The sequence below is a fragment of the Oryzias melastigma genome, linkage group LG14, assembly GCF_002922805.2.
Source record: "Oryzias melastigma strain HK-1 linkage group LG14, ASM292280v2, whole genome shotgun sequence".
Classification (NCBI taxonomy): Eukaryota; Metazoa; Chordata; class Actinopteri; order Beloniformes; family Adrianichthyidae; genus Oryzias; species Oryzias melastigma.
In genome coordinates this window covers 13,162,563-13,184,495 of record NC_050525.1, presented here as the reverse complement: position 1 = coordinate 13,184,495, position 21,933 = coordinate 13,162,563, and the positions used below count along the sequence as shown (strand labels likewise).

General features: G+C 37.1%; 1 protein-coding gene across 2 annotated transcripts in view; it reads left to right on the top strand.

Moving 5' to 3' along the window:
• The window catches only part of klhl13 (kelch-like family member 13), a 30,105-nt gene that overhangs the window by 2,819 nt on the left and 5,353 nt on the right, over window positions 1–21,933 (top strand). The window contains exons 1-6 of one of the 2 annotated variants that reach the window (XM_024266127.1): window positions 5,246–5,343; window positions 13,812–13,953; window positions 15,283–15,415; window positions 16,670–16,866; window positions 17,040–17,835; window positions 19,342–19,455. In XM_024266127.1, the coding sequence (XP_024121895.1) occupies window positions 5,246–5,343; window positions 13,812–13,953; window positions 15,283–15,415; window positions 16,670–16,866; window positions 17,040–17,835; window positions 19,342–19,455 (1,480 nt within the window). Of the gene's footprint in view, window positions 1–5,245; window positions 5,344–13,811; window positions 13,954–15,282; window positions 15,416–16,669; window positions 16,867–17,039; window positions 17,836–19,341; window positions 19,456–21,933 lie in introns of those variants that run through there. The other variant, XM_024266128.2, reaches the window with a different exon arrangement.

Sequence of the window (21,933 nt, the reverse complement as noted above, 5' to 3'; positions counted from 1 at the left end):
CGGGTGAATGGCGTGCTTGAATGTAACCGGATTACCATTGTTGTGACACTGGAAGTGGCACAGCATTAAATCCTTTAGTCATCTTAAGGGCTTGTCTTTGTAGGCATTCTGTATTCTGCTGTTGTTGGATTTGTAAAGGTAACACAATAAATCTTGGCATTGACAAAAAAAGAAGACCTTTATAAGAATTGATAGTTATCACAGCTTGCAATGTCCTCAGTTTTGACTTTCAAACTGTCGACCTATGATGAAAAGTATAATGGGAAAGAATGGCTTTGGCTCTTTTGGTTGGAAGAGTTCATCTTTGGGGGTCGTTTTTGGGTTGAACATGGAAGGGAGGTATGCCCGTCGCAATTATTTATTTATTTATTTATTTTTTTGCATGAATTTGGAGGTATATACAAATTTGAATTTGTCTTAAGGGATATGTTGTCCAACTCCATTGGACATCTAATTTACAGTGCTGCTTTGATTTTTAACACAGTTCTTATTCAGAGTTTTTTACATTTTCACATGTTTGCGCATTGCTGCATTTAATGGCCATTTTACTCCACCTTTGCAGTGTCTCTGTTACTACGAACAAACACACAGTTCTGCAACAATGTGTATTTGCTGCATCTCCGATCCACTCCAGAAGCAGCTTTAGTTTTGCATGAAGGGGAAATGCAGAACAGCATTTCTTTGTAAAAGAGAACGCTGTCAAGACATTCTGAGATAACCTATTTTATATTTGAATATGCATATTGTTGATGTTGTTTTTAGGTTGTGTATAAAAATACCAGAGAACTTTCATAACAGGAAAACTGCCCAAACATCCATGTTCTTGCAGCTTCTTAATAAAAGATCACCTGGTCCAGGTGATCAGCAGCAGGTATTGCAGGGATTACTGGAAGAAGGATAGGACATTAGCCCTCGAGTTCTGGGCTTGAGCAGTCATGTTTTGAAGTTGTGAACAGAGTTGCTTTTGCCAGAGACAACATTGAGTGCACCACAAAGACACGAATCACATCTGTTTTCAGAGTTTTGTCCCAAGTTTATCTTTCTTAGAAGCTTATGATCATCTTGTTACTTTCTTCTGGGGAGTAGTCTTCCCTCTTGACCATTCTTATAATTTTGTGTTTGCAACATAAGATAAAATAAAGTAAACATGAAGTGGACATAGGAGCAAGGACCTCTCGTTTGTTACTGCTATTTCCTGCCTCGAATCTTGTGCGTTGGGTTTTGTTCACATGACGCTGCACAGGTTACACCTGTTTCTGTCTCACAATACTGTAACATTATACAAATGAACACACAGTCAAATGTGTCCCAACACTTACTATTTATTATCTCTTTGAAGTGGCAAAAAAAGCTGGCAGTTCTACTATTTTTTTTTTTTCCTTTTTGTCGGCTTTCACTGATATGGTCTCTGTAACTTTTGTAAACATGGCCTCTTAAATAAATAACAGTAATTTTTGTCTTTTTTTTTTTTTTTTAAATATCTGAATGTCACTTTGCAAAACTGTGGTGAACCAACTGCAAACCTGGAGAAGGTTAAATTGCTATACTCGTCTAATAAATAGGACATAAATGGTGTTTTGACCAGTAGACCCTGAACTGCACTATTACACTTTTTTTTAATTAGTGCTCACACTATAGTATTAATTTTTTTGTCAGCATTCTGCATGTACATTAAGCTTTGTCATTCACAGAAAAGATTTTCCCACAAAAATAAAAACGTTTGAATTCGGCAGACTCTTATCACAGCTGTAATAGCTCTGAGCTTACAATGTTGATAACGATCAAGTACAATTGAGGATTAAATATGTAGCTCTGAGTCTTTGTACCTTCAGAACTGATGGAATGAAAGCAGCCTATATTAAACATACACTATAATTATAACACGCTTCAAACCAGGAGGGAGGTGAAGTGATTGCAAGGTTTTTATTTGAGGACAAGAACTGGAAAAGGTACTGCTCTGCTTATAGCAGCCTGGAACACTAAAGCTAAACGTTTCAAAACAACCTGAGAGGTAGTCTATATTTTATCTTCAGTTTTTTGGGGTTTTTTTGTAATTAGGAAATGAAGCAAGTTTTGCTCGAGAACAGTTTAATTCACAAGCTCGTAAGGTGGAAATTGATTATTCTTGTGTAATGTTGACCATTTCAAAAATTTACCAAACATATTAAAACAAAGTATCACATCGTAAGGTTAACAATTTATCAGGATATTATCTTGTTTATTTATTTATTTTTTATTTTTTCTCCCCTCTAATTAAATCATAGGCTGTGACCGAATCTCTTCACAATTAGATGCATCAGAATGGAGGAGAGCAGGGAGACTTTGGTCCACCCATTTCAGTTGCTGCGTCACAACTTCAAGAGTTTTCAAACCACATTTTTTTTTTTTCTTCTTCTTCATCCGATCCCTATTACCAAAATTTGAATACTCAAATGCTGTTTTGGGTTTAAATTCTTTTATATATGTGCTCCATCATGTAGGGCTGGGCGATATGGTAATTTTCATATTGCGATATCGTTTTTTTCATTTTGTGCGATAACGATATCAATCAAATAACTATATTTGTCAAACTAATCTTTATTGCAAAGAGCTTTAGGACTTCAGATTTTTAAACCTTAACCTGCAATTATTTTTATATTATTTACTAATTTCTTCTGAACATAAACTATAGGTACTGCTGTGCAGCAGAAGATAATAACATGTAAACTTAAATTAAACAGTTCTGATAATAGATTTAATCATCATTTCACTCAGTCATCTGACATGTGTACATGTTGGAGGATTGATCAAACACATAAGATCTCTTCATTTAGTGTCATCTCAGGAGTCGTTAAAAACAAGTTTATTTTACTATTATTAGATCACCTCATTAAGAAATGAGCATAAACGGCACAAATGTAACTAACAAATTCATTATTGATACACAATAAAACAACAAATTATTCTAATTCGAAGCTCTATACAAAAGCTTTTGGCTAATATTTTAACAAAACCCTCAAACTCGCAGCTGTCCTTCTCTCCTGTGTCAGCCCCGCGTGACACGTAACGCGCGGCAATAGACAGACTGTCTCATTTTTCTTTTTTCATGGAGGTTCTCCTCTAAATCAGGTGTTTAAGCTCCTGATTTTAAAGCGTGTCTTCTCTCCCTCACACTCTGTGGATCTGTCGGTAAAAAAACACCTGCGGAAGAATAATCCAGTCGGACCGAACCATTTTCAATTTAGAGGAGGGGTGGTCCGGTGACGACGTTTCCAGAACAAAATATATAAACATTGTTACCTTGACATTAAAAACAAAAGTATTTGCGATTACATATAGGTTATTGGTTTACTGAAATAATGTTTTCTGTTGTGTCCTTTTGTCATCATTCGGGGCCTCCGTGCCCCCCCCTCTCAGTCTGGGCTCCCAGAATCAGCCGCTCCAGCAGAAGAAGAAGAAGAGCGGCTCTTCCAGGGGTTTCTCCCGTGTTTATTTAAAACGAAAGTTTATCGTAATAGACTCATTTCATTATCGAAAAAAAGTAATATCGCAATAACGATAATTATCGTTTTATCGCCCAGCCCTACCATCATGCGAACAATTGTACAAGAACATGTTAGAAACATCAAAAAGCATCTTTAACCCTTGTGCTATCCAAGGCATATTTCCATTAAAAGTGGGGTCATCTGGACCCCACAAGACGAGCACTGAATTTTATTTTATTTATTTTTTTTAAATCTTCATTTATTTATTTGTGTCTGCTGCAGACATAAAATCCTGTCCGTATTTGTTATGGGAGGGATCACACATCAATATAAGGGTGGGGTCACAAGGGTTAAAGCCACAGAGAAAAAGTAAGTGACCAATATTCTAATTTGGGGGGGGATTAGCCATCTTCAGGACTGCAGACACAGCACTGTTCAACTTTTTTGCCAAAAAAAAGTTCAAATAGTGTTTGGGTGCTATCTGAATTAATTGTGTATTTTTTGTTAAGGATTGCATAATGTATTATTGGTTTCTAAGGACTGTTTCCACATAGGACTATTTATTCTCACAAAATACAACACAGCCATTGTTGTTTTTATCTTTTGTATTTGAAAATTGAAACCTTCTAATATTCAAATGAACACATTTCCAAAATGGTTTTGGAAAAAATGACATTGCTTCCTTAATTTAATGTAATCTACACAAGCAGAACATTTTCTTTGATTTCCTTCCAAAACATTTGAAACTTAAAAGGTTGAATAGAAATTTTTGGTCTCAGCCTTTTTCAAGTAACTTTTAAAAAATGTTGCTTTTTGGACTCGTAATTCCACATGACCTTTAATTTTTCAATATAGTTCCATTTAAAATTGTGATGTGAAAATTTAACGTGTAGAAAAGTGACAAATGTTGCTGTTGTGTGACCTCTCTTTCCAACAACTGGTTTCTCTGCACCTTTGTGTCAGTGGATTTTTTTTTTTTTTTTAAATCAAGGGTTTAGAATGGTCTCTCCTACACAGGTTTCTAACATGTAGTTGGATTGCACACCAGTCATTGATGGATGTTCCTCAACTTTTAACTGTAATGAGAACAGCAAAGCCATGACTGTACTCACAGTGACTGCTCTGGACCTGATGACCGCAGAGATGATTACAGTGCGAGTCTGACTCAGTAGAAACCAGCCTGAACTCCTCAGGAAATCTTGGGAGGTGCAGTGGTGCCACCATGCTCTCATTGTTAAATGCAAAATAGCCAGTAGAAAAGGAAGAAGGGGAGTTTTAAAGGGGCACATAAACATTCCAAGAACTTGAAGGCTTGTGTAGATTTTTAAAAAAAAAATTTATTCGTCTTTCCTTTTTAAAATTACAATTAATACATTATTTTACTCTTTTATGTACATGTAATTTTAGTTATCCAAAAATTGTAATTCTCCTTTCTCTAACAAGGTGGCACTGTTGCTCAGCCACTACACTGAAAGGAGGTTGGGAAGGCAGAGTATTCCCCCCTCCTCCTACCATGAGAAAGCTGTGAATGCAGCAGGGCAAGTAGTTGCGCTGGATGCAATCTATTGGCTTCTCGCTGCTGCTGCTGCTAAAGTCGCAACCCTGAGTGTAGCCCGCACTGCCTTTCCAAGTGTGTCTCTGCAGCTGCCGGGGCCACCGCTGCTCTCCCTCCCCCTTTAAATGGTGTGGGCAGAGTGAGATGGAAGACTGCATTGGAAGCCTCTTCATGGAAATGGTCTTTGCTGTCGGTACTGCTGTAGCACCATTCTGGTGACAACAACATGCCGTTGAAATGGAAAAGCGGGTCTCCTGTCAGCTGGAAATTCCCAATGCCAGTTCTTAAGACATCCAGGTCCTCTCCCCTTTCGCCTGCCTACATGTGAGTATGCGCTCGGTGGTTCTGACGATGGTAGTTTATGCATTGAAAGATGGATTTATTTATTTATTTATTTTTTACGTATTTGTGTCATTTTAAATAAAAGTGAACCTCGTAGTGGTTGGCGTTCTCCAGCGTGACTGTAGAGGTTCCGCAGCAGCAGTCCTTTTCCCAAGCAAAGGGGCTCATTCTAGTCCTGACACGGCGAGACCCTCATCCCCGACTTTTGCCCTCACCCGTTGGCTATGTTCACGGGGGAGCATAGCCTCGGCAGCTTGGGAGGAGCCTGCCTTTGTCAGGATGTCTGGCGTGCTCTGGTTTAGAAGCTATTGTCATCCGCTACTGTTCAGGAAGGGGGGAAGGGTGGAAAGGGTGTGCTTCACGCCGCCTCTCGCCATCCTCTCTTTACACCTGCGAGCTCCGTTTGACCTTTGCACATTAACACTGCTACCATGAGATGGAACCAGATTTCTGAGGAAAGCAGGACTCGACCAAAGATAACTGAGCTGACTGCCCCCAGAAAATTTTACAGAACTGCAAGCTTACTTACTAAATTGGATTTATGCAGTCTCTGGTTCTCTTGGAGCTTCACTTAGCAGCTTAGGAGCTTAATTTCCTTTTTTTTCTTTTTTTTTCCCCTCCACATTTTTAGTCCATTACAAGTTATAGAAATTGATACTCTAATTTCTACTTTTGTATATTGTCTGTAAACCCTATTAAAAATGGTTAATCAAAGCTTTTAATATTAATTTAAAATGTCTCTATAAAACAAAATCTAACTGCCTTAAATGGAAAATAAATGCCAAGTTTCAATATTTGAATGTATGAAAACCTTCAAATGTAAAATCCTGCAGCCTCGCAGACAAAAAAATGCCTTTTTTAGAGACTAGAGACATGATGAATATGTATCTTTGGTCGGTTGAGGTTATTAATTAAAAATTTGTTCTGTGGTGCTTCGGCATGAACATCCTGCCTCCCACTGGCAAGTTTTTTCGCATTCTCACCAGAGGGCTCCTTGCCAGTCGTAGCAGTCTACCTCCCCAGAAGGAGCGAGGGTTTAATTCTTCTTTATACAGCAAGTGCTAGCTTTAACATTTGTCTGCCAAGAACACATTTTAAATTGGAAAATTATGGAGTTGATTGAAATTTTTTATGCAAATTCTCACTATAACTACTAGAGTCATTGTCGTTTATTATTTGTGTCTGCATAAATGCCTTTAAGACATTAAAAAATTAATTGCTTTGTATTTTTATTCATGCCATCAATGGAAAATGCAATAAACAGCCAGTTGTTGATATCACGACAGGTTTGACGGTTTGAATTGATGGCGTCAATAAAAACTTTGAGGCTGAGGATTGCACGTGTTGAACATTGATGTCCATGTGATGAAGTGTGGAAACGCGTTCAGCTGAAGCGTGTGTGTGTGTGGCAGATTTCACTCAGCCATTGCAGCTCCACCTCGCTCTGCTCAGGGTTACTCTGCCCCACCACACCAACTACTATTTTGAAACGTGTATATACTGCACTGTGTTTTCCGGCAGGCTGATATTGGTTCCCCAATTATAGGTTGGTCTGTGGTCAAGGAGAAGTTGCTCTTTATAGGCCCACTGTGCATTCAGCTTAAGACATTTTTAACTCGCTCACTATGGTGTCGAGAGGATACGGTGTTGTGTATTCTAAGACTGATGGAGCGCACAAAGGAGTGAGTTTTTAGAATGAGAGGGGCAAAGCCATATGTCGTATTTGTATTTTTTAATTTATTAAACTACAAACGAGTCTGTTTATGGGTGGGTTTTTCTTAAGTATTAATTTAATGTTTTATTGGAAGTTGTTGCCTTTGGAATACTCAGAGTTGGTTAGGTTTATGTATTTTACTTGGGGAAATGAGCAATCTTGTCATTTACCAATAACTTTTTAAAGATTTCCAATGGTTGGATTGGAATTTTGCTTGTCAGTTTCTCTCTGTGTTGTTGGTCTACTTTTAAGTAAATTGCTTAAAATCAAATATTCTCTTTTTTATGTAAATACAAAAGCCCTCATTTTGTTCCCTTTTTTAATTTTATTTTTTAATATTTTCCTTTTGATATGAAGACCTCCACCATTTTTAGTGAAGCAGCTTTATATAAACACGTTTCTAAAAATGACAATTAGATTGACACATTGCCTTTAGAAGTATTTATATATTGTAGCAAAAGAAACAATCTTGTAATCAAGGAGAAGCTGCTCAGATTGGGGTAAAAAAAAAAACAGCTTTGAAAGTTTTTTTTCACTGACAGATGAAGATGCTTCATGTCTCATGGAATAATAAAATGTGTTTGCTGTTGGCGAGGTCTCACCGCTGTGAGATGTCTGTCTGTGTGTTGCTTTTTCTCGTATGTCTCAATATTGCATTTATTTATATTCGACCGAGATGCACTTTTGGCTAAAGAGGTTTTCTGTTTGATAACTTCAACAAATTCCATTTTGACTTGAACGCTGTGATCAGTTGAGGTGGAGAAACACGTATTTGTTCTCTGAATTTATGTGATTTGCTCCGACTTTCAACAAAAGACTAAAAATACATCAAACTGTGAATATTTTTTTTTTCTCCAAAGTCTCACCACACATCTCACATAATGTGTTAATTGGATTCAGTAAAGGATGTTATATCAACGATGAGGAGCGAATATGCTAATCGCAATCCTTTAAAAAGAGAAGGCGATTTATCAGATGAATGATGTTGGAATAACGTCTTGCAGATGAGAGAGATTGTTGTATAGGTTTTCAATGTTTGATGGTTTTTGATCACATTCATTCAAATTGTAATATTTTCCAATGTTGACTTAAAGATGAAACATTTTTTATAAAAAAAAGTATTTGTCTGTGTTTTTTAAATGTTGTCAGTTATTTTTTATGTAAAGCACTTCAAGGCGTTGTGCGACATTAACTAAAATGGAATTTGAATTCAAGTTTTCCATATTTGGGTCAGTTTTCCTCTGTGAATCCACACTCATAGAACAAAGCTGTGGATGCGTCCTGTTGTAAAAACGGTTTGTAGTAGCAGAGGTGCTGTTCCCTCCGACTCGCAGACACTTTCCAGAACAGGAAACGGCCACACAGGGATTGTTTCATTTCATTAAAATGTCTGAGGAGTGGTGGAGGGGGTTAGACACAGGTGGTCTGTCTGGCATAGCAACAAGTGAGTTCACTCTGGTAAAACTGTCATATCTATATTCACCTCCCACACTTGCATACCGGGCTACTTTAAGATCGCTGATGATGAATTTGGGTCTGGTTTAACTTAAACAGCTCTGTCTATTTTTGTCTTTAAAAAACAAAGTGTGAAATTCCCCAAATAAATCTTTTTAGGAGGTATTTGAAATGAATAGTTGTGCTTCAAAGAAGTTTAGATTTTATTTATTTTACTTTTGCATTATCCCCCTGCTCATATTTTCCTCCCAGGTAGGAAATTTATAAGTTATGAACCCTTCAGTAGTCATGTCAAAGCTACTTCTAGTGTTTGCCTTCCTTCTGTCTTTTCATGTTTTATTGCTTTGGTCTACCATGGAAGTGAGAGTATTACTATTTTTTTCCCCTCCACTTGCATAGCTACACATCCTGAGGCTGTAAATGGTCTTGTATTCAAAACTGACGGTTTACGACAAATATCAAAACAAGCTGTGTTTTTCTGCTGAACTGTGCTACTGGAGTGAGATCCGCTATTAATTGAGCGTCTCTTGTGGGACAGTGACGGATTAGGCCCCTTTGTATGCAAAGGCTGCGCCTCTCTGCCCATTTGAGTGCAGGCGGAATTATGCTGACACTTCAGACCTTTATTGCTTCTACTCATATCTTATTTTATTTTAACTTTAATTCCAGGTTCAGCCCTAAAGTGATTGTCCTCCATTTAGCCTGTAAACGCTGAATCATTTAGCAACTGAACAAAGTTTAGGTCCCTTCGGTCCAGCTTTCTTGACAAATTCCTGTGATTCTGCCTGTAGTTTCACATAATGGGTCTTGCTGGGTCATGTTCTGTCTGCCTGCATTCTTCAAGTTGAGTAAGCATTTGGCACGCTGACAGCATGGCAGCTTTGCTCACAGCAGATGAGTTATGAAAGGTTATTTTTGCTTTCATCCACTTGGTTTTAGTTGAAAATGTGTTTGGGATTTGGCCTTTGTGAGTTCTTTTTGATGTACAGTGACTGTGGCTACAGCGATTGTTCGGTTGGTGAGGGGAATCAGTTGATTTTTCAGCTTGACCAGTCTAACGGTAACTGGTTGATTAGGCAGTGAGGAATCAGATTATTTTTCCGGTCAGTAAACGCATCACTTCACAGTAGTCATGCAGTTGCCAGTAAACATGCCTTTGTTTTAGGGTGCTTTTATATTTGTTTTTTAACCATCTGTACATGGTACTATAGCCTACTTTTTTTTTTTGAGTCATAAGTCATAATTATAATTAAAATACCACTGATAAAATTTTTACATTTGATCAAAAAATGATCAGAGTGGGACATTAACACAGAGCTCGCATTTATATACGATTTTATTTTTTATCATATGTATGAGACAGAAGTCCAGTTTGGGTTTCTCTGTCCTAAATATAATTCTCTGTCCTAAATATAATTAAAAAAATAATAGTTGTTTTTTGCTTCATGTAGAATTCAACATTGACAGGGGGACCTAAACCTGAGAGAACTCATCATTTTTGATCTTCTTGTTTAAACATTTGTGTCAAAGAAACTTTTAAAGCGTCTCTTAACTGTTGATCTCAGCCTTTTCTGAAAAGTTTCTTTTCTTTAAGGCTTTTTCAAATGTTTCCGCTCTCTTCTTTGATTGAAAAGCTAAAGTTTTTGGCTCACTGAACTTCACCTGGAGAAAGGATGTTTTCAGGACTTCCACAGACATGAAGCAACTTGACAAACTGTCAGCTTTGTTTCTACATGAATACTTTTTCAACCCTTTACATTTTCCTCAGCTTTGTCATGGTTTATTTCTATCCGTGCCCAGCTTCAGTTTCAGCTTAGGAATATAAAAGCATCGACAGCACCATCAAACTCTTTCAGTGGGATGTTGTAAATTCGTACATTATCTCTTTAGAGTGTTATTGGTTGTAGTTTTAACTTCTTTCCCTGTTTTTTAATGAATACTTTGGTCAGCATTGAACTCTATTTCTAAACCATCTTGGGTTTCTGAATCAAGAATAGATTTCTTTCCTATTGTCTTCAGCAAATACAGGGAATTTATTTTCAAAAGTCGAGCTGTTGTCTTCTGTGTTTCGTTCCGGCAGCCACCAACACTCCTTTATGGTTTGGACTACCCATTCTCTCCTGGCTGCCTGTCCGCCTTACCGCCTGACGGGGTAAATGTACAAGTGCATTGCCTGTGCTCTGTGTCAGTGTGACCGTGACTGCTGTTTTTTAAACCATCCGTGTTAGGTGGTTATGGCCTTTAATGACTTCTTCTAGATGTAGTCACAACCCTCAAAAGATGTTCATTTACCAGCCCCACCCTCTTTTGTCTTTGAAAGTAGCATTTAAATGTTTTGTATCAACCGACCTTTGAAATGGAGTGGTTACCTAATAGTTTTCGCTTGCCTCTATAGTTGAAGCTTCCATCTTGTTGTGCCTAGTTTCTTTTTTACTGTTTGTGTATTGTGATGTTTTGTTGGTTGTGTGTTAAATAGTTTAGCATGCCGATGGAATAAGTTGGATAAACTTGAACCCAATCTGATCCTAATTGTCTATTCATCTGATGCCTTAAATGTCTTTGACATATGAAAAAAAAATCAGTCATTAATTTAAAATCTGCAGAACTCTTTGTTTTGAATGTGAAGAGACTTGAGATGTGTTGGCTAGAATATTGCATTAACATATCTGAGGCCTAAAGTGCAGTTTGTTTGAGGAAATAATAAACTCATCCTCAGTACCATCTGATTAAAATGTCAAAATACAAATTTAATGTTTCTTAACATCACTTTCTTTCTTTCTTTCAGTTGCATCATGTTTCAGAGATCCCGCTGACATTTGAGTCTTATAAGATCGTACTTTTTGTTTTTCATTTTAAAAGGCCGCATCAGAATTGTACTAAATTGCTGTTTATTTTATTTTTAAAGGATGGCATCTACAGTTTGACACTGTATTTCTAAAGACTAGATTAAGACAAAATTAAACATTTTTGTGTCTGTTTTATCCTAAAAAGCATGTTTGAAAATACCTAAACTTCTCTATTTTTCAAAATAAAATATTTGCTTTAGTTGCAAGTATAGAAATGTAAATTAGTTGTATTAATTTAAATATAAGAATTGATTGTTTTAAATGTAAATAAGATTAAAGTAAACAAAGTTGTGGTCTTCTGGGATGTTAAGTTTTTTTTTTTTTTTAAGATGCACGTGTTGGCAGTTGGGCAATTTTAAAAATTGGGATAGTTTTTGATGATGTGCTTTTAAAGGCAATATCTGGCCTTAACTAGTTCTAAAATCTGAGTCTTGTTATATTTAATATGTTCCTTCAAAAAGCAGACAACATGCATTTGTAAAACCACACTGAAATCAAATGTTCAGTCAAGCAAGGCCTTGGGTTAGTTCATTATTTACATAGTCCCATTTAAAAACCATTAGTTCTTCACATCTGATGAGCTCTGCCGTCTGGTGGGCCTGTTTGAAGACACTTTTACTGCCACACTGAGCCAGACGTTGGCGTAAGAGTGGGACCAGAACTGGGCCAATCATTAGATGAAAAATAAGCGCTTGTTAAACCTCCAAGACTCCATTGACTGTTCTGTCATTTCTCAATACTCCAGAGAGATTAGAAACCTCTCAACCATGCGATTTGACATAATCCTGTGAAACCCAAACTTGTGGGTGTCATGTCAGTGACTCACCTGTGAATTTGTTTTATTTCTGCATTACATTTTGATCCGATAAGGTCAAGCCAGGCAACGTTGTGCATTCTAATAAATGGTAAAAAAGGATATTTATTGAAACTTCGGTTGCTTTAGGTTTGATTTTAAACTTGCAGCATCTACCCCTCTCTCAACCCCATAAAAAGGGCTTAATAACCGTATCAGAACCGTTATGACAAGTAAACATTTCTTTAAAAGACTGGAAAGTAGATCGTCTTTTTAGTTAGATGCCATCTTCACAGTTAAACTGTCATTAAATCTTCACAAGGACACGTAAGGAAATTGTTTTCTAGCTGCTTTTATCCACTGCTTCTGCACAACCACCAGACCTTGAAAACGTATTAAAAATTTTACATATTTGATTAGATCAAATTATAAGAAACACACTGGTAAAGGGGGGAAAAAAACAACAAATGAATATCAGTTCAGGACATGACTCGCATTTTAATAAGTCCATTCACTATAAAGGTGTTAGATTTAGCATCATCTCTCACGTTTGCCCTTTATTGACATCCGAATCTTTGTCTGTATCCAGTTTTATTTCCAGGTGGTGACACATTAAAATGAACTAATGTAGAAATCAGTTTCTGATCATTCTAGTTTCTCTATGAAAAACCAAATAAATTCAGTCTCATTAAAAAAAAAATATATACAAATTTTTTGTAATGTGTTGGATTAAAAAAAAAATCAAAATTCCCCTTCTTTATTGCTCGTTAAGACAAGTTTTATTGCTATAACTCATTGCACTTGAATGTTGGGTGGAGCGATGAAACCCCAAATATCAGAACATGACCTTTTCCTTCTGTATTAATAACTTTTCCATTGTCTTGCACGTGAATTAATGTGCAAAATCCACATTTTCAGAACAAACGGCTGTAATACACCTCAAAGCTCCTTTTAAATTTTGCTGTAAGAACAAAAGGTTTCCTCATTTGATTCTGTGATGGTTGGGAACTCTCTCCTAGACGTTTTACTGTGGCTATATTTGGTAATTATGGTTAAGGAGTCTCATCAAATTCTGACTTGTAAAACGTTAAATTTCTATGATGGAACTATTGTCAAACATTTTTAAAATATGTATTTTTTGCATGATTTTAAATAGATATGGAGTAGTTAATAAAGCTTGCTGTTTTGGGTGTTAATTAAATTATAGATTTTTTAGAGTTTTCAAAAATGTTGACAGTAAAAGTATGACATTCTTGAGTCTGTAGGAACTTTCTTTCTCCTGAATCAGGGTTGGGATTTGGAAAGAGTCTAGAATTCTCCAATAATCAATTAGAAATAATCAAAGTCAAGTTAGGGCCCCATGTGTGATCTTTGACTTAATTTCACCAAAAGACATTTAATGATCTTGGTGAAATGTCTTTTTGTTTTCTTGCCCCTCGCTGTAGTTTTCTCCCAGCTTTTTCAGCCCTGCAGTTGGCAGTTTGTCCAACAACTGGGTTACTAAAATGTCCTTTTATGAAGTGTCACTTTGAAAACTTATGTCCTACTTTTTTGAAATCTAAAATTAGATGCAAACTAAAATGCTTGCAACCTTACTTTGAAGTGGGTTGGAAAAAAAACTATATATTTTTTTTCTTGATAGATCCCTTGTGGAGGACGACGACGCACACATGAAAGTCGCTCTTGGTTATGGTGATATGGGCATTTCTGCTCATCTTCAGGCATCAAAGACTGGAAACACTCGGTTCTTCACAAGCAACACTCACAGCTCAGTGGTTCTTCAGGTGAGGTTTTACACAAATAGCACCATTCCTTCACAACATTTCAAATATTTTCAGTGTTAACACATGTCTAACTGTAGTTTTACCCCCTTTAGTTTGCATGCTTTCATGTAGATGTTGATGAACATTTTTATGAATAGAGAAGTCATTGTCAACCACTATATAGCCCTTAAGTAGCAAAAATAGAAAGTATTGCCATATTTTGGTTACACCCAAACATTTATTTGTCAGCATTAAAAAAAGTTTTATTAAGAACATAAAGTATTTTTATATTCTTTTAGTGTTTTTTTTAAGTTCTGTATGTTAAGGTTACCTATTTTCATCCCATATTAGTTGACATGACCTTTAAAAACTAGGAAACTGTGATTTAAATAATACCCTGTCTTTTGATTTCTGTATCTTTGTGCTGGTAGATGCCTTTATACAGCATGATTTATGAGGTGCAGAAGATGGCATCTTGGATGGTATCTATTACACTATTTATTGAAGCAATGTGACAATATCTTATTGGGTTTCTAATAACTTGTTAAAAATGTTGTGAATCCAAAGGGCAGGAAGTAGAAATTGGTTGTTCAGATAGATAGAACATGATTGGTCCTATAAATGTGCATTAAAAGCCACATGCACAGACACATCGTAACAGCCTCTGAGATTAATCCCTTTGAGGGATTTGATCATCTCTAATCTTAGGAAATCAATGACACCGTAATCATAAAAAATATGGGTCACATTGTGCTTTTTTTTTTTTTTTTAAGCTCCATACTGTATGTTGTATTACTTTGATTGTCTGTTATTGTGACACACCTTTTTTCAAACGGTCAAATAAGTGATCCATAAAACTCTTGCGGCGAGAGAGTCAAATTGTACCTGATAATTTACAGTATTTACAATTTGTGGAGCTGATTTGACGGTCGTTTCTGGCGTTGGACTCTTTGCTGCAGTGCTAGTCGTCCTTGGTCACCAGCTCCATTGGCCGCTCATTAATCTTTTGTTGTCACAGCACAGTAAAAGAATGATAATGATTGCTCTAGCCTATCTGATCCAACATGCAGAGGGTACAATCTGCTGCTCTGCATCGGGCTATGTGTTTGCAGGCAAACCCTTCTCAGTGATCATTACTGTCTGAGTTGTTGCTACAGTGTCAGCTTGACTTTTTGCATCCCGGGCATTTGTACTAGCTGTCATAACTCTTGTTTCATTAGGTGTAAAAAGCAGCAATTGCCCTGAGGAAGCAGAGTTGTTTGAACTGAGGTGTTCTTCGGTGAATTAAAATAACCCTTTTTTTCCCCTCATTTCTCCAAATAATTTAACTCATTCTTCTTCTTAATTTAGGGATTTGACCAGCTTAGGATAGAAGGTTTGCTCTGTGACGTCACCCTGGTGGCAGGAGATGGTGATGAAGCTTTTCCTGTTCATCGCGCCATGATGGCCTCCTCCTCAGACTACTTTAAAGCCATGTTCACAGGTTAGTCAGTCTTTCTGGGTTATCAGGGTAATACTCTTGGAAGGGGTATAAGTTAAACACATTCACTTTATTTACCACATAATCTGTGGAACTCTTTAAAGACCCACTTCAATGAAAATCCTCTTTTTTTTGTGTTTTTAACATATTCTTGTAGCATTTTTCTCATAGTAGAGCACCCATATAAAATAATGTAGCATTAAAGCTGCATTTCTGAGTATATCTCAATTCAAATCGTGTTGGATCCAAAAACTGGGTGCTAGAAAAACCTGGGGCTAATGACACAACTACTGACTGGGCGTGTCAAAGTCTCTTACCACACCGCTCCTCCACCCTATTCTATTGTATTGTTCTCAGTGGTGTTTTAACTAAGATTATGCCGTTTTTAGCCAAAATCAAATATTTAAGAAATATTTCCTGCAGAGCAGCAGGAGCTCATTGGAAATTTGCCTGAGTTGACTGCATGAAAGTTGGTTTTTCGCTAATTTCCCAGCATTCCATTGTTTACACTCTTCCTGCTAGCCTATGGCACCCCAGAAGCCTAAGCTAACATTAGCATAGCCAAAAAAAAACAAAAAAAAAAGCATTGAGCCTTATCTGAGTTATCCATTTGTACAGTTTTGTGCTAGATGGATGCTTGGATGAGGAAAATGAAGATGTAAATTGATCTATTTATCTGTAAAAATTGGAGCGGACAGGTCCGCCCATGAAACTTTTTAAACTGCAAATTTTTATCTGCTCCTGATAATCAGAATTTGCATCTAGAAAAACTCAGAAATTCTGTTTTAATCGTAAGTTCTTTTGTAAAGGTGTTCTATCATGAGACAAATGCTACAAAAACATGTTAAAAACACAATTTTCTTTAGAGTGAGTCTTGAAATATTATTACTGCTTTATCTGTTATGTGTTTCTCCTATACTAGTCCTGTTTTGGCTAATTTAGCAAAATGATTTTTTGTAAAATGGAACATTTAAAGGAAAAAAAAATGTAATAAAAAATTTTAATGACTTAAATTTATGTTTTTGCTTTAGAAATGACTTTAGATCCCTTTTTTTTTACATTTTTGTAATTTATTAGTGTTATTATATATCCTAAAACCTCCAATCTTTCCAAGTATTAGCCCTTTTAAATGTGGGTGTTCTCTTTTGCTCAAAGTTAAACTTGCTTTTTTTTTGTTTCGTTTGTCATATATTTTTGTAAAAACCATGCTTTACAATAATTCTTTTTTTTTTCTCATGTCTCTCTGGGCTAATGCAGGTGGAATGAAAGAACAGGATTTAATGTGCATTAAGCTTCATGGAGTAAACAGAATAGGCCTGAAGAAGATCATAGACTTTATCTACACAGCAAAGCTGTCGCTCAATATGGAGAATCTTCAGGACACACTTGAAGCAGCCAGTTTTTTACAAATCCTTCCTGTGCTGGACTTCTGCAAGGTTTTTCTCATATCTGGGGTGAGAGGCCAGCCACACAAACCACAACTTCACCTAATAAAAAAAAACTGCATTTCCAATATTGAATGAAGCATTCCTCTGTTTAAATAACTGGAATTTTCTTAGTGGATTTTTTATTTGGCAGAGGTATTTTTCTGCAAAAGTTTAATTTTTTCTCTCTGTCTTTATTTAAGGTGTCTCTGGATAACTGTGTAGAAGTGGGGCGCATTGCAAACACGTATAACCTGACAGAAGTGGACAAATATGTGAATAACTTCATCCTTAAGAACTTCCCTTCTTTGCTGGGCACGGGAGAGTTTGTAAAGCTCCCTTTCGAACGGCTGGCTTTTGTTCTGTCCAGTAATAGTTTAAAGCACTGCACTGAATTGGACCTGTTCAAGGCTGCATGTCGCTGGCTGCGCTACGAAGACGGTCGAATGGACTACGCTTCAAAGCTCATGAAGAATATTCGCTTTCCCCTCATGAACCCACAGGAGCTCATCAATCATGTGCAGACGGTGGACTTCATGCGCACAGACAACACCTGCGTCAACCTTTTATTGGAAGCTAGCAATTACCAAATGATGCCCTACATGCAGCCGGTCATGCAGTCGGAACGGACAGCCATTCGCTCGGATAGCGCCCACCTGGTCACGTTGGGGGGCGTTCTCCGACAGCAGCTGGTTGTGAGTAAGGAGCTGCGTCTCTTCGATGAAAAAGCTCACGAGTGGAAGGCGCTGGCACCCATGGACGCCCCTCGTTACCAACACGGCATCGCAGTCATCGGCAATTTCCTTTACGTTGTGGGCGGCCAAAGCAATTATGACACCAAAGGCAAAACAGCAGTGGACACGGTGTTCCGGTACGACCCCCGCTACAACAAGTGGATCCAGGTGGCATGCCTTAATGAGAAACGCACCTTCTTCCACCTCAGCGCCCTCAAGGGACATCTGTACGCCGTGGGGGGACGGAACGCTGCCGGTGAACTTGGTATGTTCATGTCCTCACTTGTTTTTTGATGACAACTGAAATTCTGGGAGTTATTACTCATTAAAATAAAGGGTACACTTTCAGAAAACTGAGCAAGCGAAGCCCCAGCACATGAATAATTGTGATGCACAAACATTTGAACGTATTCGGAGGTAATGAGAGGGCTGTGGTTAGCTACAGCAGATAAATCTGTTGGTGCTGGTTCAAATCTGCGTCATCAGGATGACTAAAAGAGAGGCGTCCTGATATGTAGTTTTAAACAAAAATGAGTTCATAATCTTTTTTTATTGACTATCATTCTGTATTCACATCCCTCTGTTGAAGGCTTTTGTTCACAGATGCTTTTATTTTTAAAAATCCTTTTAGCTTTCCTGTTGATCCTGACTAACCAATCTGGAATCCCTGCACCCATAACTGCAGACCACAAAGCGGTGCCACCCAGTACTTAAACTCGGCCATATAACTTCCACAGACAGTCGGAGGAGCCGTCCTCTTCTGGGTTATTATTAGACCAAAGAACAAAGCCCCAGTTCGACGTCGGTCTACACGCCTGCCTCTCAGCTTTATGTTCCTCTTCACCACGTGCGCTTCAGTCCTCCTGTGTGTTTTTTAGATGGTGTTTGTTTACTTTGGAGGGGTTTATGGGTGTGGTTATGCTTTTGCTTTCAAGTGTCCAGATGTAAAAGGAAACACTAGGAGTGTTGGATATTTGTAGAGCATTCAATCCTTATGAGAAAGCACTTGATTTGTTGCTACTTTTTTATTTACTTTTTTTTTATAATAACAAAATCATTTATAGTGAATTAAAGTATTTTAAAGCTGTAATTAATTTCGTTTTAGCAGTAATTGTGTTAAGGGCCAGCCAAATGGTGTGCTTCCAGAGAAAGGAATATATTTGCAACCACATTATTACTAAATAATTTTTGTTTACTCTTCATTTAACTGCACTTTTGTGCTATTCTCCACCTGGTGGCTCCTATTGTTTTTGGGGAGCCATTCATTTCATTAGTTTTAGCTCTTGCAGCATCATATAAAGCATCTTGTGACACGGAAAAATAACAACCATCTTATTTAAATTGAACCATCTTATTTAAACGAAGTCATGATAAATTGTATTTTGATCCTAAAGTTTTATTAAGGATGTACAATTTGACAGCTGAATCATCTGTTTTTGTCTACATTTTTTTTCTTCTGTTGTGCATCAGTTAATGGGGGTCTCATTGCTGTTAGTGATTGGGGTAATGTCACTTATTTTGCACAAAAATCTTCAGATGCATAAAAATTGTAGTACTTATTAGTACTATTTCCTGCAGTTGGTGCATTCTGTGCTGGTGGGGGTTTGTATTTAAATCTGTTTGAGCTCCCACACTGAGACCCCCCCCCAAGGCCTCATTTGCTGCTATTTGTCCTCTTTAGTTGTCTTGACCTACTTTCTACTAATACATTATTTTCTTCCCCCTCTTTTTTTCCCCCTCTTTATTTTTTTTTTTTTACCCCGGCTTCAAGCTACTGTGGAGTGCTACAACCCAAGGACGAACGAATGGACGTACGTTGCCAAAATGAATGAGCCACATTACGGACATGCTGGAACGGTCTATGGAGGTTATATGTATATTTCAGGTAAGTTGAAAAATCAAAAACCTCATTGTTTATTTTTCCACTTTAGCAAAGGAGTCAAAATCCAGACAATGCTGTCTTGTTTTTGACTCTATTGTTGATAAATGACACATCCAGTACATTCTGATAATGTTTGCTAGCTTTTTGAGTCTAAAAATTGTGAAGTAAAACTTGCAGATATGAGCAAAATTTCTGCACACGCTCTGGTTTCATGTGTGCTTTGCATACGTTTAAAGGCTGTGGTGCTTCTAGACATGAAGAATGGTTGGACCTTTGGGCAGTTTCTTCTTGTTCTTTAAAGGAAGCATCAGCTTCCCCCTCCCTCCCTCCACTTCCTGCTATTGACAAAATAATACTGCAGTATGGAGATGAGCCCTAGTTTCTCAGTGTGACTAATCCAGAGCGATGCTACAAAAGAAGCGAAGATTGGTGGCAGAGAGGAATTTGGAAGGATGGTGCAAAGTAGAGGACTGAAGCCTGTGTAGGAGGTGTAACACAGAATGTACACTGGTAATCCCTCCTGGCCATGGGTGCAATAATCCTTCTGCAACACACCAGCAATAAACAGAGGTGTTGGAAAAACATGGGCAAAAACTGAAGCCTGTAAGTCTCCATTAGAGGAAGGAAACTACAATAACAGTTTATTGTATTGTGCTGCAGTTTTCAGAACTCAATAGAAACCGGAAGAAGAGATTTTTGAAAGGGCTGGACTGATCAGCAGGTCTTGCTTCTATCAGCACTCAGGTGTGATCTGAGCTGAACTGATGACGCTCAGAATAAACCACCCCACATTGAATGTGTGACTATCATTGTGACGGAGCTTTCCCCTTTGTGTTTACACATTTATCATTGTGACCTCTTTCTGTTGGGTCCTTTCATGCAGTTCAACACTCCTACCACACATCCTGCCCGTATGAATGATGTCTATATCCGCATGCAGGGTTTTTGTCTTTGGGAGACACTTGAAAGGCTTTATGCAACTAGAATTTCTGCTGTTAATCTGCTTGATTTAATGTGTCAGTCAGGGTTTCTAAAGGAAGGTTTTGTTTTTGAGATCTCGTGCTGAATCAGTGCCATCCTTTATTGTACTGAATCTATCTTATCGAGCTAACCTGAAACCATCGAGTCTATTCAACAACCTCCCAGAGACTAGTAATGCTTTACTTTTACTAGCTCAGTTTGTATTAGGGGTGTAACAATTTGTTTTAACAATGGTTTGATTTGGATCATATTTGATTCATCGTCGATATTGGTTCATTTTGAACAATTCGATCCGATTCACTGACCAAAAATCAATCCAGGATATCTTTAGCCAAAAATTCAACCAGTGTATATCAGAGATAAATACCTGAATGCTGGTAAAGTTTTCCAAATCTCTTGTATTTCTTGCAAGATAATAGTGTATTTTAAATGTGTACAAACGAGAAACGGTAAAATCCATTCAGATTTCATTGATAAAGTTCAGCCTACTGTTGTTTTTACACATTAAAATAATACAAACAGAACATTATTAGAACATTAAACCACACTGTATGATCACGTCTTTGCAAAATTCATTGGACTGTAATGAAGACTTAATATTTTTTGCTGTTGTCCACTATGATGGAACTTGAACGTATTTAACAAAATAAACCTATCATGTCTCAATCCAAACAATATTTTCCAAGATGGGTTTTTATCTTATTTTGAAAAGATTTTATATTGGTGTACAGTAGTTTGCCCCAAACACTTGGCTAAATATGTGTAAAATCAGCCTAAATCCCTCCTTGAAGCTGATTTAGACCCTGATTTTCTTGATTTTTAAATTAACTTTAATTAGTGAAGTTAATTACGACTACAAAAAAATTGAATTCTTATTTTCTGATTAAACCATAGTCAGTTTGTTTGCTTTAACAATGTGTAGAATTAGTTTAAGTCTATAATGTTCTAGACATGGACTAGTCCAAGTTTTAAAACAACTGAGATTGTGAAAATGTAATTATTTATTCTGCCCTTTTTTCTAAGGTAGAAAATTCTGTCAGTGACAAAGTGACATCGTCACATTCTGTCTGAATTATTGCAATGCAGTTCTTTAAAAGTACCGGAAAGATTTGTATTTTTTAATCCAAAACGTTAAAACCAGTTGCTGACAATAGAAAAACATTTGCAGAGACACTGCCTAAATCCTTAATATTGATCAAATTATTTAAAAACTTTTTTACCTAAATCTTTAGAAGTCAGTCTTAGACCTACCTTTTAAAAATGTCATCACTTACTTTAACCCCAAACACCTCTGCACTCTCAGATCTAAGGCTTAATCCTTCATCTGAGAACTTTCTGTATGAAATAAGAAGCTTTAGTTGTCCGTTTTTCCTTACAGGATCAGAGATCCTCCATTAAACAAGTGACTCCACTTCAAGAGTAATCCCAGAGTAGTTTCAAAAATCTTCTGACGTCCTTATATTTTCCTTTTGTATTTATGAATTGCTTGATTACTTTTTT